Source organism: Psittacula echo, assembly GCF_963264785.1.
Source record: "Psittacula echo genome assembly, chromosome: 7".
Lineage (NCBI taxonomy): Eukaryota > Metazoa > Chordata > Aves > Psittaciformes > Psittacidae > Psittacula > Psittacula echo.
Window position 1 is genome coordinate 13,932,460 of NC_137740.1, and position 14,935 is coordinate 13,947,394.

General features: G+C 42.3%; 2 protein-coding genes across 25 annotated transcripts in view; one reads left to right on the forward strand and one right to left on the reverse strand.

Annotated features, from left to right (window-relative positions):
- FUBP1 (far upstream element binding protein 1) overlaps window positions 1-3,265 on the reverse strand; it is a 36,949-nt gene extending 33,684 nt beyond the window's left edge. For 16 of the 18 annotated variants that reach the window (XR_013957297.1, XR_013957298.1, XR_013957299.1 and 13 more), the window contains exons 1-2: window positions 3,050-3,245; window positions 1,720-1,810 (exon numbers count right to left, since the gene is read on the reverse strand). Coding sequence is in view for 10 of the 18 variants with exons in the window: in XM_080622355.1 (XP_080478481.1) it covers window positions 1,720-1,810; window positions 3,050-3,163 (205 nt within the window). In the remaining 8 variants the exon portion in view is untranslated. Of the gene's footprint in view, window positions 1-686; window positions 750-1,719; window positions 1,811-3,049 lie in introns of all 18 variants that reach the window. The other 2 variants (XM_080622360.1, XM_080622361.1) reach the window with 2 other exon arrangements.
- A 75-nt stretch (window positions 3,266-3,340) lies between these two features.
- DNAJB4 (DnaJ heat shock protein family (Hsp40) member B4) overlaps window positions 3,341-14,935 on the forward strand; it is a 36,308-nt gene continuing 24,713 nt past the window's right edge. The window contains exons 1-3 of one of the 7 annotated variants that reach the window (XM_080623333.1): window positions 3,341-3,539; window positions 8,741-8,866; window positions 9,015-11,982. In XM_080623333.1, coding sequence (XP_080479459.1) covers window positions 10,030-11,238 — 1,209 coding nt within the window. In that variant the 5' untranslated portion in view covers window positions 3,341-3,539; window positions 8,741-8,866; window positions 9,015-10,029 and the 3' untranslated portion in view covers window positions 11,239-11,982. Of the gene's footprint in view, window positions 3,540-8,740; window positions 11,983-12,162; window positions 12,304-12,524; window positions 12,690-14,935 lie in introns of those variants that run through there. The other 6 variants (XM_080623334.1, XM_080623332.1, XM_080623336.1 and 3 more) reach the window with 6 other exon arrangements.

The window sequence follows — 14,935 nt, forward strand, 5'->3', positions numbered from 1 at the left end:
GTTAGTATAGCTGAAAAGATGTTAGGTTTTTCCATGTATCTACTCAAGTAGTTTAACAAAAGGCAGCTTTCAGAACACACCGTAGATTGCTCATAGATACCCAGTCACTGAAACTTAACTAAGACAAGGAACAAAGTTTAGCTGTTGGTTGCTCAAGCTAATGATGCTTCCATAGTAAAAAAAAAAAAAAAAAAAAAAAAAAAAAAAGAGAGAGAAAAAATAAATCAAACCCATACAAAAATCAACAATGATTTAAAAGAAAAAAAAAAAAACAAAAAAATTTCTGACAATGACCACAAATCTATATCGAACATCAGAAAATACAACAGTATCACATGGCAATGCAATCTCAATCTGAATGTCGATAAGAAATTCCTATCCAAATATCAAGCATTTCATAGCATAAAACTTCAAAAAAAAGCAGATTCAAAGCAACTACATCATCACCATCCAAATCCTTTCTGTACAGTAAAGGAATAAAAGGCATAATTAACCTCTACCTGAAAAGATAAGACTTTGGATGCTTCTTTCCCACCCCAAAATAAAGGTTATATGAACCATCATAATTTATGTGTGGCAAAAACTCAAGACACATATTCCAAGAAATATTTGTGTCAATCCAGAAAGATCCACTAGTTTATGTCATGTTTACATACTAAACACAGGTAATAAATAAAAATTCCTGCCTTTAAAAGGAGAGGGCATTCCCTCCCAGTGTGTTGTACTGCTCGGACTTGTCCAAGAGCCATCTACACATAAAATAAAAAGAATACATTACATATATCATCTGAAGCATCATTAGCTCATTTTTGTATATTGAAAATCTCACTGTTAATAGAAAAAAAAACTTAATTACACAAGAACTCCTGATATTAAGCCCTAGTTACATTCTGTAGACTGAGTTTCAATCCTCTTAAAGGAAAAAAAGTCATTGCTCTTTTGTGAGACCTAGGAGAACATTGCAACAAGTTCAGAGATTTCTTTCCACAATTTAGCCAGGATTCTGTGTGTATATTAAATGTACCAAACCCTGTTAAGTTCAAACTGACTGCTTAGTAAGAGACAGAAGACCACACACACATTTCAAGAGAAAACTTTACTGCAGTATAAGGAAATCCAAAACGCTGCAAAAAGATTTAAATATGATCTTATCAGGGTTCACACATGCTATAGGTGTAAACATCAAGACTAAGCAAAAGTGTCTGCAAGATAGAAAATACACTTTCCTGTCTTTTTTTAAAGTCCTATGCTTTTACAATGAAATGCATTAACAGTTTTATTTGAAACTGCAATAATAAAGCAATGAAACAATCAAATTAAAAGAGTGAGCACCTTTTACTCCAATGGAAATTTACAAACTGTAATCAGCCCTACACAACTACAAAAGACTTAGATAATACATCTGTATAAATTTCTCAAACATGCGTTTATCTGCCCCCCCCCCCGGCATACGTTTTCCTCTTTACAATGTTTAAACCACATTAAAAATATTTTATAACAGGGCTGTATTCACTTCAGGTTAGAGCATGATGGTTTAAAACTATTTCCCCATTAAACTGAAAATGAAAAAGCATGTAATGATCTACAAAGGGAACAAGATGTTTTTATGCTGTGCTATGGGAAAACAAACAAACAACCCACAAACAAAAACACCACCTACAATTTTTCTAGCACCATGGGCATACTCAATAGCCAAATCCAGCAGTAACAAGTGCATACCTCCATCCTCAAGAGGTCTTTTTTGTCCTCCATAACCGTAGTCGTTTGAATTCATTGATGTGCCAGCATCTCCTCCAATTTTTGCTGCAATCTAAACAAAAAGGCAGACGTTGTGAGGGGCAGAAAAAACTAAAAATCCATCAATAAGCCCTCATTTATTCCAGGTCTTCCAAAATATTTTGAGTAATTTATACAACGCACACTAAACTGACTCAAAATAAGCACAAGGCTGGTGCTGAGAACAGTTTTGCTCACATAAATTATATTTTATAGCATCTTCAATGAGACTTGTACTCAGCCTTCAACAGGAAACCTTCCTATATTTTCTCCATCGGTTGGGGAAGAAGGAAAAAAAAAAAAAACCCAACAGAGGCAAAAACCCCCCACAGCGGGGGGGGGTAGAACTACATGATCTTAAGGTCCTTTCCAACCCTAACTATTCTCACAACCAATTACCGTTCAAAGAGGAGAAACTTTTTTCCTGAAAGGGGTTTTCCTTTTCTACCCATTATTCCTGGAAAAAACCCCAAACAAACCCACTGCTAAAACTACTCCAAGCATCAGCAGTCCCGATAACGCTGGGCCTCCAACTACTGCCAAAACCGCGGCCGGGTATTACCAAACAAGGATAGAATTTTGCCCGAGAAATCATGAAACCATCGCCTGTGGTGCAAAAGCTACAAACTGAACTCCAGGATAAAAAACTTCCTACAAGACGGCCCTGGCCGCCTTCTCTCCGCAGGCCGCAGCCCTCCCCAACCGGTTTGAACAGGTTAGCGGACACCGAGGGCGCCCCGGGGAACACAATGCGGGCCGCGAGAGGAACCGCCTTCCGTCCTGCTGCCCATCAGCCATCCACGAGGCCCGGCAAGGCGCTGGGAGCCCGATAAGCCGCCGCGCCGCCAGCTGAGATTTCGCCTCCCCGCCGGCAACCAGGGACCACAATGCGCCGCACCCCTCACCCTGCCGCTCCGCGGTGGCGCTGATCGCTTCAGGCCGAGACACTGCGAGCGCTCAGTCCGCCAGCGTGCAATGGCGGAGTGCTGGGAACCAGGGACTGACTGAAAAGGCTTTTGAGCGCCCGAGGAGGGCGGGCGGACGGCGCGGGCGCTCGCCGCGGCGTGCGCGGAGGGGGCAAGGGAACGAGATGGGACAAAGCTCCCCCCATTCCACCTCGCAGACATATCGGCAGAGAAGCCCCGCTCCGCATGTCTCCCCAGAGCACAGCCCGCTAACTCCTCCCGCGGCTGAGGTGCCGCGGCCTGCTCAGCAGCTGCCTCCGGTCCGCGCGGGCCCATTGATCTGGTAGAGCCGAGTTACACACACACACCTGCCTAGCTCTCTGCAGCGCGTCTTTAAAGGCATCGTTCACTCCTCCACCTCCACCGCCGCCTCCCCCGGGCGCGCCTGAAGCAGGCGGAGGCACTGTAGAGTAGTCCGCCATACTCGCTCCGCCACTGCTTCCTCCCCTGGTCGCTGCTTGCCAAGAAAGAAAGAAAATGGCGGCGGGCGGGAGCCTTTCACATTCCTGCGCGGCATCGTGCTCGGGGGGGGGGGGGAGGGGGGAAATTCGCCTAACCTCGCGAGATTTCGTTGGCGAGATTGGTGACCCCGACGTGATCTCTGTGTGGCTGCTTAGGACTATAGCTCTTCCGAGGAGGCGTCCCACAGTTTGTGGCTCGGAGGGGTTGTAGTCTCGCGCAGTCTCGCGAGATCAACGAACAGAGCGGCAATAACCAGGGAATTCGGGCTGCCGGAAAACTGCAGTATAAAATAGCCGTAAATCTTGTGTATGAAGACCCGGACGAGAACAACGGACTGTAAGTATCGTTCGGTTGGGTGGGAAGGCTGGTGTGTGTGTGACTGAGACATAACAACGTTGCGTAGTGAGTGCAGAGTTTTCCTCTAACCGCGGTCCCAGTCTCCCGTGGGAGAATTGGCCGGTGAAGATACGGAGTGCTAGGTGATTTGTGTTTGTGCACAATTGGGACACAGACTGGGTATCCTGGACCTGTGAAGATACGGGCCAGGACATCGAGATCTGTGAAGCGAGTGTGGACGTCTTCTAAGCGCGTTTCCAATCTCCCGCGAGGGACTTGGCCGCTGAAGGAGGGAAGTGATAGGGATCGACTGAAAGGAGACACACCCGGCGGGAAATGGGTCAGATTAAAAGTCGTAGCTCTAACCCAGGAACGGGCCCACGGAGAGGTCCCAGGAATAAAGCAGGGAGCGAACTACCAGAAATACCCCCAGACAGTTCCTTGGGGGTAATGATCAAAAACTGGGGCTCTTGGCCATCCCAAGAAGGAAAGAGCAAGGAGAGAATGGTCCATTATTGTATGGAAGTATGGACTAAAGAGGAAATTCGGCCTGACCATTTATATTGGCCAATATTTGGGTCTTTTGATGATTGGATTTGTCAGGCTTTAAATTTATATGTAAATGGCAAGGAACCCTTTAATTGGGAGGAAAGTGATTATGCAGCATTATGGAAAGGATCGTCTGTAACGGTTTCGCTATTTTCCCAAAGAGAAAAGAAAGGAAAAGAAAATAAAGCAAATAAGCCATCATGGGAGCCGCTGGATAATTTACCACCCCCCTATCAAAGACAAAACTCGGGAAATAGTGGAGACGGCATTTATCCTCCGTTATCTCCCGACTCTACTCCAATGGCTCCCCCTTCTTCCTCTCCCTCCTATCGCACTAGAAGTAAGACAAAAATACGGGAGGATAAAGATCCTCAGGAGAAAACAGGAAAAAGAGAAACTTTATTTCCCCTCCAAGAGGTTCCCATGGGAGGAAATATAGGAGGGATTGGATTTGTAGCAGTACCCCTGAACACGGGCGATGTAAGATCTTTTAAAAAGGAAATGGGTCGGTTATTAGACGGCCCTTTGGGGGTTTCTGAATGATTGGATCAATTCCTAGGTCCTAATATTTATACTTGGGAAGAGATGCAGTCAATATTGGGAATATTATTTACTGCGGAAGAGAGATCGATGATTAGGCAAGCCAGAATGTGGAATTGGGAGAGACGACATCAGCAGGGTCTTCCTGGAGAGCAAAAATGGCCTAATCAAAATCCCAATTGGAATAATCAAAATGGTCAGGACAGACAAAGCATGACAGATTTGAGAGAAATTATTATACAGGGAATTTGGGAAGCAGTTCCAAGAGGACAAAATATTAATAAAGCCTTTAGTGAACATCAGGAGAAAGATGAATCTCCTACTGATTGGTTAGAAAGATTAAGGAAAACATTGTAAATGTATTCTGGAGTTGATCCAGCTTCCCCAGTAGGAGAAGCACTTTTAAAAACCCAATTTGTAGCATGATCTTGGGGAGATACCAGAAGAAAGTTGGAGAAGTTAGATGATTGGCAAGATCGCGGATTGCAGGAATTGCTGAGAGAAGCCCAGAAAGTCTATGTACGGAGGGATGAGGAGAAACAGAAAGCAAAGGCAAAAATATTTGTAGCAGCAGTGCGAGAAACTCAGAAATGAGAACAGCCAAGATTAATACCCAAGGTTTCAGGACCTGGGTATCGAGAAAGGAAACAGACAGAACAGAAGGAAAAGACTAGGACCCTCTCTGGAGAGGTACCAGAATGTTATTACTGTGGAAAGAAGGGACACTTTAAGAGAAATTGTAGAAAGCAGATGCGGGATGAGAAGATGTTTAAAGACGAGGAATAGGGGTGTCAGGGGCTATATATTCTGGGGACAAGAACATCATCAGAGCCCTTGATAAAGATAGGTCCCCAGGGAGAAGAAATAATATTTCTAGTTGATACTGGAGCCAAAAGATCTACGGTTCGGCATATTCCTATGGAATGTCAGATAAGTAAAGATACCACCTTAGTAGTAGGAGCAAAAGGGGAACCCTTTAGGGTCCCTATTATCAAGAACGTAGAAATAGAATCTGGACAGAAAATTTGTATAGGAGATTTTCTGCTAGTGGAAGAAGCAGAGAGTAACCTATTAGGATGAAACTTAATTATAAAATTGGGAATAAATTTAGAGGTGGAAAAGGGAATGATTACTGTAAACTTATATCAACTAATGGAAAAGGATGAGGAGCGGATTAATTTAGAAGTCTGGCACAATAAGGGAGAAGTAGGGAAATTAGACATTGAACCATTGGAAGTGGAAATAACAGATCCAAAGGAGCCCATTAGGGTCAGGCAATATGTGACTTCCCTGGAAGGAAGGAAAGGATTGAAACCAATAATTGAAGAATTAATACAGAAAGGAACTTTAGAACCCGGCATGTCACCACATAACACTCTGATCCTCCCGGTCAGAAAACCAGATGGGAGTTACCGATTAGTCCAAGATTTAAGGGCAGTTAATCAAAGGACCGTTACCTGGTTCCTGGTGGTGGCAAATCTGTGCACTTTATTGAATCAAATATCACCAGAACATACCTGGTATAGTGTAATTGATTTAAAAGATGCCTTTTGAGCTTGTCCTTTAGCAGAGAAAAGCAGAGATTATTTTGCCTTTGAGTGGGAGGATCCGGAGACAGGTAGAAAACAGCAATTAAGATGGACAGTATTACCCCAGCGCTTTACTGAGTCACCAAATTTGTTTGGCCAGGCTCTGGAGAATTTATTAACGTCCTTCAAAACTGAGGGCAGTGTAAAACTCCTACAATATGTAGATGACTTACTGATAGCTGGAAAATCAGAGGACGAAGTCAGGGAAAACACTATAGGTCTGTTGAATTTTCTTGGATAAAAGGGATTGAAAGTTTCAAAATCTAAATCGCAATTACAGAGCCGGAAGTGAAATACTTGGGACACTGGATTAGTAAAGGAAAAAAGAAATTAAATCCAGATCGAGTGGCAGGAATCATAGCCTTACCTGCCCCAAGAACAAAAAGGGAGGTTCGACAGCTGTTAGGAGTATTAGGTTATTGTCGACAATGGATAGAGGAATTTAGTAAACAGGTAAATTTTTTATATGAAAACCTCACACTAAATGTCATAAAGTGGTCCCCAGAGGATGAAGAGAAATTCCAACATATTAAAACACTTTAATGAGAGCTCCTGTGCTGAGCCATCCGGATCTGGATAAACCATTTCAATTATTTGTAGATACGAGTAATCAAACTGCATACGGGGTATTAACCCAGGATTGGGCAGGAAGTAAAAAGCCCGTTGGATATTTCTCGAAATTGTTGGATCCTATAAGTAGAGGCTGGCCAACGTGTCTACAAGCAGTAGTAGCAGTAGCCTTATTAGTTGAGGAAGCTAGGAAGGTGACCTTTGGAGGATCCCTACACGATATCCGAGGGGTCCTCCAACAAAAAGCGGATAAATGGCTCACTGATAACAGACTATTAAAATATGAAGCTATTTTAATCCACTCCCCTGATCTGGAATTAAGATCAACAACAGCTCAAAACCCAGCACAATTCTTATTTGGAGAATGGGAGGAAACTTTAACTCTTGCTCACAATTGTATAGATATGGTAGAATTACAGACAAAAATTAGACCAGACTTAGAGGAGGAAGAATTAGGAGAGGGAGAAAAATTATTTGTGGATGGATCTTCACGAGTAATTGACAGAAAACGAAAATCCGGATATGCAATTATAGATGGGAGAAAATGGGAAGTAATAGAGTCCGGACCATTGAGTGCAAGCTGGTCAGCCCAGGCATGTGAGTTATATGCTTTGTTAAGAGCGTAAAAAAGACTACGAAATAAAAAGGGGACTATATTTACAGACTCAAAATACACCTTTGGCATAGTCCACGCCTTTGGGAAGATATGGGAAGAAAGGGGTTTGATAAATACACAAGGTAAAGGGTTAATACATGAGGAATTAATAAAACAAATATTGCAAGCAATAAGAGAACCTGAAGCAATAGCTATAACTCATGTTAGAGGACACCAGAAGGGGCTTCAGTTCAGAACCAGAGGAAACAATCTAGCAGATGAAGAAGCCAGGAGGGCAGCTCTTTTAACCTTAACCACGGGTGAACACCTAGAAAAAAAGGGAGAACAGATGAACGAACCCAAAACATACTCTCAAAGTGAGATAAAGGAATATGAAAAATTAGGAGCCAAATTTGAAAACAATAAATGGGTATTACCAGATGGGAGAGAAATGTTACCTAAGGCTTATGCTAGAAGAATATTGCGTAGATTACATCAGCAAACAGATTGGGGAACAAGAGCACTTGTTGATCAATTTTTAAAATTCTATGGTTGTATGGGAATTTTTGAAATGGCAAAACAAGAAATACAAGGATGTTTAACATGTCAGAAAGTTAATAAGAAACAGATGAGGCGGGCTCCCAAAGGAGGAAGACCTTTTGAGAGAATACAGATTGATTTCACCAAACTACCAAAAGTGAGACGATATAAATACCTTTTAGTGATAATAGATCGATTAACACATTGGGTCGAGGCCATTCCCACTGCAAGGGCTACGGCTCAGTTGGTGACAAAACAACTACTTGAAAATATTATTCCTAGATATGGGATGATCGAAGTAATAGATTCAGATCAAGGATCTCATTTTACCTCTAAAGTCCTTAAAAATGTTATATCAGCTTTGGGAATCCAATGGGATTATCACACTCCTTGGCATCCCCAAAGTTCTGGGAGAGTAGAAAGGATGAACCAAACCTTAAAACATCAATTATCAAAATTAATGATTGAAACTAAAATGTCATGGATAAAATGTCTCCTTTTGGCACCGTTAAATATTAGAACTATGCCAAATTCGACAACTGGAATCTCACCTTTTGAGATGCTATATGGGATGCCCCACACTCAAAGGCTACCAATAAGTCACCCCAAATTGGAGGATGTGACTATCCAATGCTATATCACTATTTTGAATAAAAACATGCAAGAACTCAGAGCCAAAAGAATGCTAGCTCAAAGCACTCCTTTGGAATTTTCAATACATAAAATTCAACCAGGGGACAGGGTATTGATAAAAAGTTGGAAAGAGGATAGTTTATTCCTTCGTTGGGAAGGACCATTTCTTGTTCTTTTAACTACAGAAATGGCGATAAGAACTACTGAAAAAGGATGGACCCATGCGTCACAAGTAAAAGGACCCATAAAGGAATGGAAAGTCATAACTGAACCTGGGGACACGGAGCTAACTCTCAAGAGGACTTAAACAAGTAACTGAGGGAATTCATATTGACTCCTGTAAATATGATGTGGGAACGTAGATATAGTTGAAATTGTTTAAAATATATTGTTACTTGTAGGGGAGACCAAGAACAATTCCTGAGAAATTAATTATAGTTCTTTTGCATTTGGTGTGAGACTACAGCCTCGTTGGAACAGTTGTTGTGGGACAAATATTATCATCATAATAGCCAATGGGAAATATACCTTTGACCTACCAGAGAGGCCAAGACCGGAGGGAATCGATGCTGCAGCTGGAAAGGTCTGTCAAGGGCTGTGACCGCTGAGCGCTATGATCCTGACCAGACCTCTTTTGGTGTTGGTTCTGATAGGAACCATATGGAAGGATACCGTGGCTTCCAAGAACATTCACAACTGCAGTGAATGCGTTACTACAACGAGACGAGGGAGAGTAACCTCTCAAACACTGATCTATCACACCGTATATGAATGCAAAGGAACAATAATTGGCTACTGTATACATAACCAAACCCAATATGGACTTTGTAACGAAGGAGAAAGCAAAATAGTATGTTTTAATCCAAAAGAACTCCCCTATCAATATTGGGTAGAAATAAGAACAAACTCAGCAAAAGGAAGACTAATGGCACAAAGCCAAATAATAGCTAATCTAAGTCACCCTGTATAGATGACCTTTGACGTCTGTGATGCTATTGATGATGACCCGTATTCTAACTGTGGAAACTTAAATTGGAGAAGATATTATAGAGGATGTGAAAAATATATTTGTCCTCGACCAAAAAAGAGGTTACATTTACCTACAGGCTGTTATGCAGATTGGGATTATGATGGTCAGTCAGAAAGAAGCAATCATTTTTGTGGGAATGCTGGATGGAGTTGTGCCTGTTGGAGTACAACTCCTACCTGGGGATGACCCAAAAAATGTAAAGTAACCCAATTGAGGGCAGAGATTAACAAGGGAATAACTTCACCTAATTGTACAGCCCATTCTTGCAACCCCATCAATCTAACTGTCTGGAATCCAGAACAATGGAAACAATAAGAGGTAAAAATTGGACTATTGATTTATGGACCTGGAGAAGATCCAGGGGTGGTTTTACAAATAATAATTAAAGAAAAATCTAGAGAGTCAGTGCAACACCATTTATTATTCAATTCCTTTTATCATGAAATGGAAACAGGAGTCCAGTATGAAATTCCCACAGTTGCTAAAAATCTTTTTGTAAACCTTGCTGAGAATATCGCTAAAGCATTGAATGTAACCAACTGTTACGTTTGTGGGGGAACTAACCAGGGGGAGAGATGGCCCTGGGAGGTGATGGAGAGTAATATAAGCGACCCAGCCATCTGGAAAAATCGAGAAGGGAACAATAGAAGACAGCAATGGATCTTGCAAATGAATATAATTGGGAAAAGTTGTTGGCAAAACCTAGAAAATGATGGGCAACCGGTAGGGAATTTACTTTGTGAAGGGGGTTATATATGGGACAAAACAAAGAAAGATTGGGAGAAATGGGGAGATCCTATAGAAATAAATCAACAATTCAGTAACTGGACTAATGGAACTAATATACCAAATGGTTGGCCCGGCCCAGATGGGCATTATTGGATCTGTGGTAAAATAGCCTTTGCATTTTTACCTCGAAATTGGACAGGATCATGTATCTTAGGAACGATTAGACCTAGTTTCTTTTTATTACCTATAAGCCGAGGGGAACGCTTGGGAGTCCAGTTATACACAGAAACAGGGGAACTAAGGAGAAAACGATATAAAAGGGAACTGCAAATCGGTAATTGGAAGGATAATGAGTGGCCATCGGAACGAATAATCTCTAACTATGATCCGGCGACTTGGGCTGAAGATGGGTCCTGGGGATATAGGACTCCTATATATATGTTAAATAGGATTATTAGTTTACAGGCTGTAGTAGAAATAGTAGCTAATAAAACAGGAGATGCATTAGGATTAGTTGAAAAGCAAAATACCAAAATGAGAATGGCAATATATCAAAATGGCTTGGCTTTAGATTATTTACTAGCTCAGGAAGGAGGAGTTTGTGGAAAATTTAATCTTAGTAATTGTTGCCTAGAAATACATGATGAAGGAAAAGCCATAAATGAACTTGTAAGAGAAATGAAGAAGATAGCCCGTGTTCCAGTGCAAACATGGAATGGAATCAACCTTGGGGGAATAGGATCCTGGGGACAATTTTTCAATGGAGACTGGATAACTAAAGTTGGCATAGTGATATTGGGAATATTTGGAGGATTATTAATTATTCCATATATAATCCCATTTTTCACTAGACTAATACATACGGTTGTACAAAACATGCAATTAACTGCCATGCTGTTGGAACCAGAGATAGCAAACACGTGAGAAACCCACTCGTTAATTATACTAAAAACTAAAACGGCTCCAATGCTGTCAGCAGCTCGAAAAGCAGTGATGAAATTGGAGGCCAAGACGTGAATCAATAACTTGCATAAAGGCAGAGGGGGGAATTGTGAGTTACACAGGAGTGATTCGTGTCAACAATTTAGAAATCATAGGGATCATTGTGCTTTGTGTGGAATTGAAACCTTTTATGATTGTTGTACTATGTGTCCGTGCCAATATCACAGTGAGGGGGAAGAAGAAAGCAGAGAATAAGGCCTTTGGTCAGTCATGCTATTGTATAAAGAGAGGCTTTGTCCTTTCTTTAATCGCTTGACTGCTTTGGGGGGGGGGGGGGGCGTAGATAACTGGGAAATGTTGCAAAATCTATGCACTAAGCAAATAACCGTATGAAGAGTGGAATTTATGGGGGCTAAGATGGTGGTTAGGCTTGTGATAGACATCTTCCTGTTAATGCATTATCAAGACGTTTAGTAAGATGTTCCTTCACCCGGAGGCAAGACCCCAGCAACAGGAGGAGAACAATGATAAAGAGCCACGTCGACATCCGGGTAAAAAAGACAACAGGATTGGCTGAAACCCAAGATCGAGAAGTATAAGAGACTATCCCCCAAAGATCCCTGCATCCGCGTCTTTGGCGGAGCGGAGACTCCCAGGCGCACCCAGCGCTGCTTGCTTATTGCCTCTCGATATTAATCAATTGTAATAAAAATTAATTAAACCAGATTATGGCTAAGACGAAGTTTTATAACAACTAGCGTGCTGGAGAAAGGCGAAGAAGCCTCGCGGCGTTTCGAGGCTTTGTGTGGGTGGGAGTTTGCGATGTTTCCATGGTGGCAGGAGCCGTTAGACACGCTCGGTGATAGGGTCGGGAGCATCACGTGGTGTAGGGAAGGAGGATCTCAGGGTCCTGTTGCAAAGCGCTGCAGGCAGATCTCGCGTGATTTGGTTTCGAGCCGGTGGTGCGCGAGTGGGAGACGCGGTCGGGGTGTGGAGAGTGCCGGGAGCGAGCTTGGCCTGGGGACTGTTTGAGGCAGCATCTGTCGGGTGAGTGGTGAGGGCGGTCAGGGAAGGGGCCTGAGGGCAGCCGGCAGCACTGCGGATGCGGCTTGGCTGCCTGCCTGGCCGCGTTAGATTGTGCCTGGGGAGGTGTTCTGTAGCTGTTTTCCGTCCCAACCAGTTTCTGGGCTGGCTGAGGACCGGGTGAGGAAGGTGGCTGCTCTGAGCGGACCGGTAAGCCGGGCCTTTTCTCCGCTTTAGCAAGGCGTTGTCTTGTGGAGGGGCTGCTCTTAATGCCGTGCTACTGCACGGCCGCCGGGCGCTGTCAGCGCACCCACTGTGTGACGCGGGACAGCTAGGAAAAATAATACAAGTTCCATTTCGGGGAAGAAGCCTTGGTGTCTGGTGGTGGAGGCTTGGTGGTGGCTGGAGAGGTGAGGGGTGCCTCGTCTGGCTCCCGCTTAGAGGCAGAGCTGTTGGGCCGGGGCGGCACAGCTTGCGCCTGGGGCCGTGCCGCCCGTCCCCTCGGCCGTGCTTCTTGCGGTGCCCTGCCCGTTGTGTCACTCGGGCGCGGCCCGGCGCTGGCTTCCGGCGGCTTTTCGTTGCTTCCACCGCCCCGTGGAACGAGGCAGTTTGGGTTTTTTTCCGTTCACTTTTCAGGGAGCTTTACTTGCCGCCTCCTGCAGCGTCCAAGATTGTGTATTTCTTGTTGAAATTAGTCCCTGTTATTATACAGTTGTTACAATTGGAAGGGATTTTTTTTGGTTGGTGGGTGGGGTTTGTTTGTTTTTGTTTTTTTCTCGGCTGCACAACCACAAGCTTAAGTGAAAAATTAGATCTAGTAATGTTTTAAAATCTGGGCCCTGTTAGGGTCCTCTGACGTGCTGTGGTGTCATGCTGAATATGGATGACAGTGTTGTGAAGACTTCACATCTAGATAAGGTCATAGAATATCTACTTTAACTGTTACAGCAGTAGAGACTGCATAATACTGAAGGGGGACTAAGCTGTATAACTGCTTTCTATACTGTTCTGACAGGGTGCTTCGCATTTAAAAAAATTATTTATATGCATCGAACTGTAGTTTTTTCATTGGCTCTTTCATTACATAAATATTTGGGTTTTTTTAACCGTATGTGCTTTCAAAATGAAGAGTGGTATGTCTCTTCTAACCTAAATGAGTCTGTGTGTTTGTTGTCAGTTTAAATTAAGCAGCTGTTGTTTTGGACTTTGCCTAGTCTTGGGTTCTCTGCAGGGAGGGAGCAACTCTGTTGGAGTTATATGTGAAAATGCATCCTGCTGTCTTCTCTTTTGCTAGCCTTGTAGCTCCATGTTGCTTTCAGAAATCCTGTTTTCTTGCTGGTCCCTTCAATTCTGGCTGTTTATAAATGAATCATCTTAGTAAGACTAACTACTGCTGCTAAAGTCAGATTATACTGCACTTTCTGCCCAGATAACTCCATCAGAGGAAGCTGAGAACATATGCTAGTTTTTTTTTTTTTTTCATTCTGTAAAACTTTTGAAGTACTATAGCTCAAAAGGGTTTTAAGATAAATACATTCCACAAAATCAGAATTCGTTCATGCTTTTAGGCGTTTATATAATATAATATAATTAGAGCTAGGTGAAATAATTAGAGCTATATAATTAGAGCTAGGTGAAATTTGCTGCTGTGATACTTAGGCTGAAAAAGCCTGTTCAAGAGAATTATCATATACCTTCCGTTAATGTAGCTGAGTTAGCTGGGGAGGGCAGGGGGGAAGCAAAAATGAGTTTGGAAAGTGGGAACTTACTTTTTATGCTTAACTCTGCCATTTCTAAGCAACACTTTGACCTTGAACTATTTTTTCATTTTCTTTGTTACTGAGAATTTGTCTATGTATACCGGCCATGCTGTACAAATCAATAAGTTGAGCAATAGTTGACTGTGAGGCACTGAAGCTAATACTGGCTAATACATAAAAGGCTATGCCTTTTTTGGCTCTTTACTTACTGAATGTGGAGGGTCTATGTTCTTTGCTTTTTATGTTTATGAAATGGGCAAGTAATTCTTGTTAAATTATGTAAGAAGGGCTTTAACTGTATAATATTGCTATTTTCAAGCAGTTATAATGCCTTGGGCTAATAAAAACACTCTTGGGTGGGACTACAAACATTCTAGTTGCATTTGTAAACAACTGATAAGTGAATGTCAATTTTGAATTTTTTATCAGCTTTTTACCACAGCATGAGGTGATGCTTCATTTGAAAGCTGAGATGTTTAGTATATATATGATTCTTGAAGTTACTGTATTTCTTGGGCCTTCAGATAGAACATCAAATTTAGCAGATTACAGGGGAGTAAGATCTTAAATCTGTATAAATATTAAGCCGTTATTTTCATTGTTCCTAATCTAATGACCTTTATCAGCAATGTAAGAGTTACTTCTATCTGTATTTCCCATGATGGCACTTAGAACCTATCTGCTAGGAACCTGTATCGCTTAAGCACTTTTTATTTCCTTTTATTAAATGTTACTTCTGTAGAGAAAATTACCCTATGGGATTAATTCCTTCTTTTTAATATCTTAATGGAGTGGGGTGAAGATCTAACCACTTAACACCGAGTGCTAACTGCAATATTTTTTCAAGTGCATTGCTGACTGGTAACAGCACGTATCAGGTTATTCTGCTTTCTTAC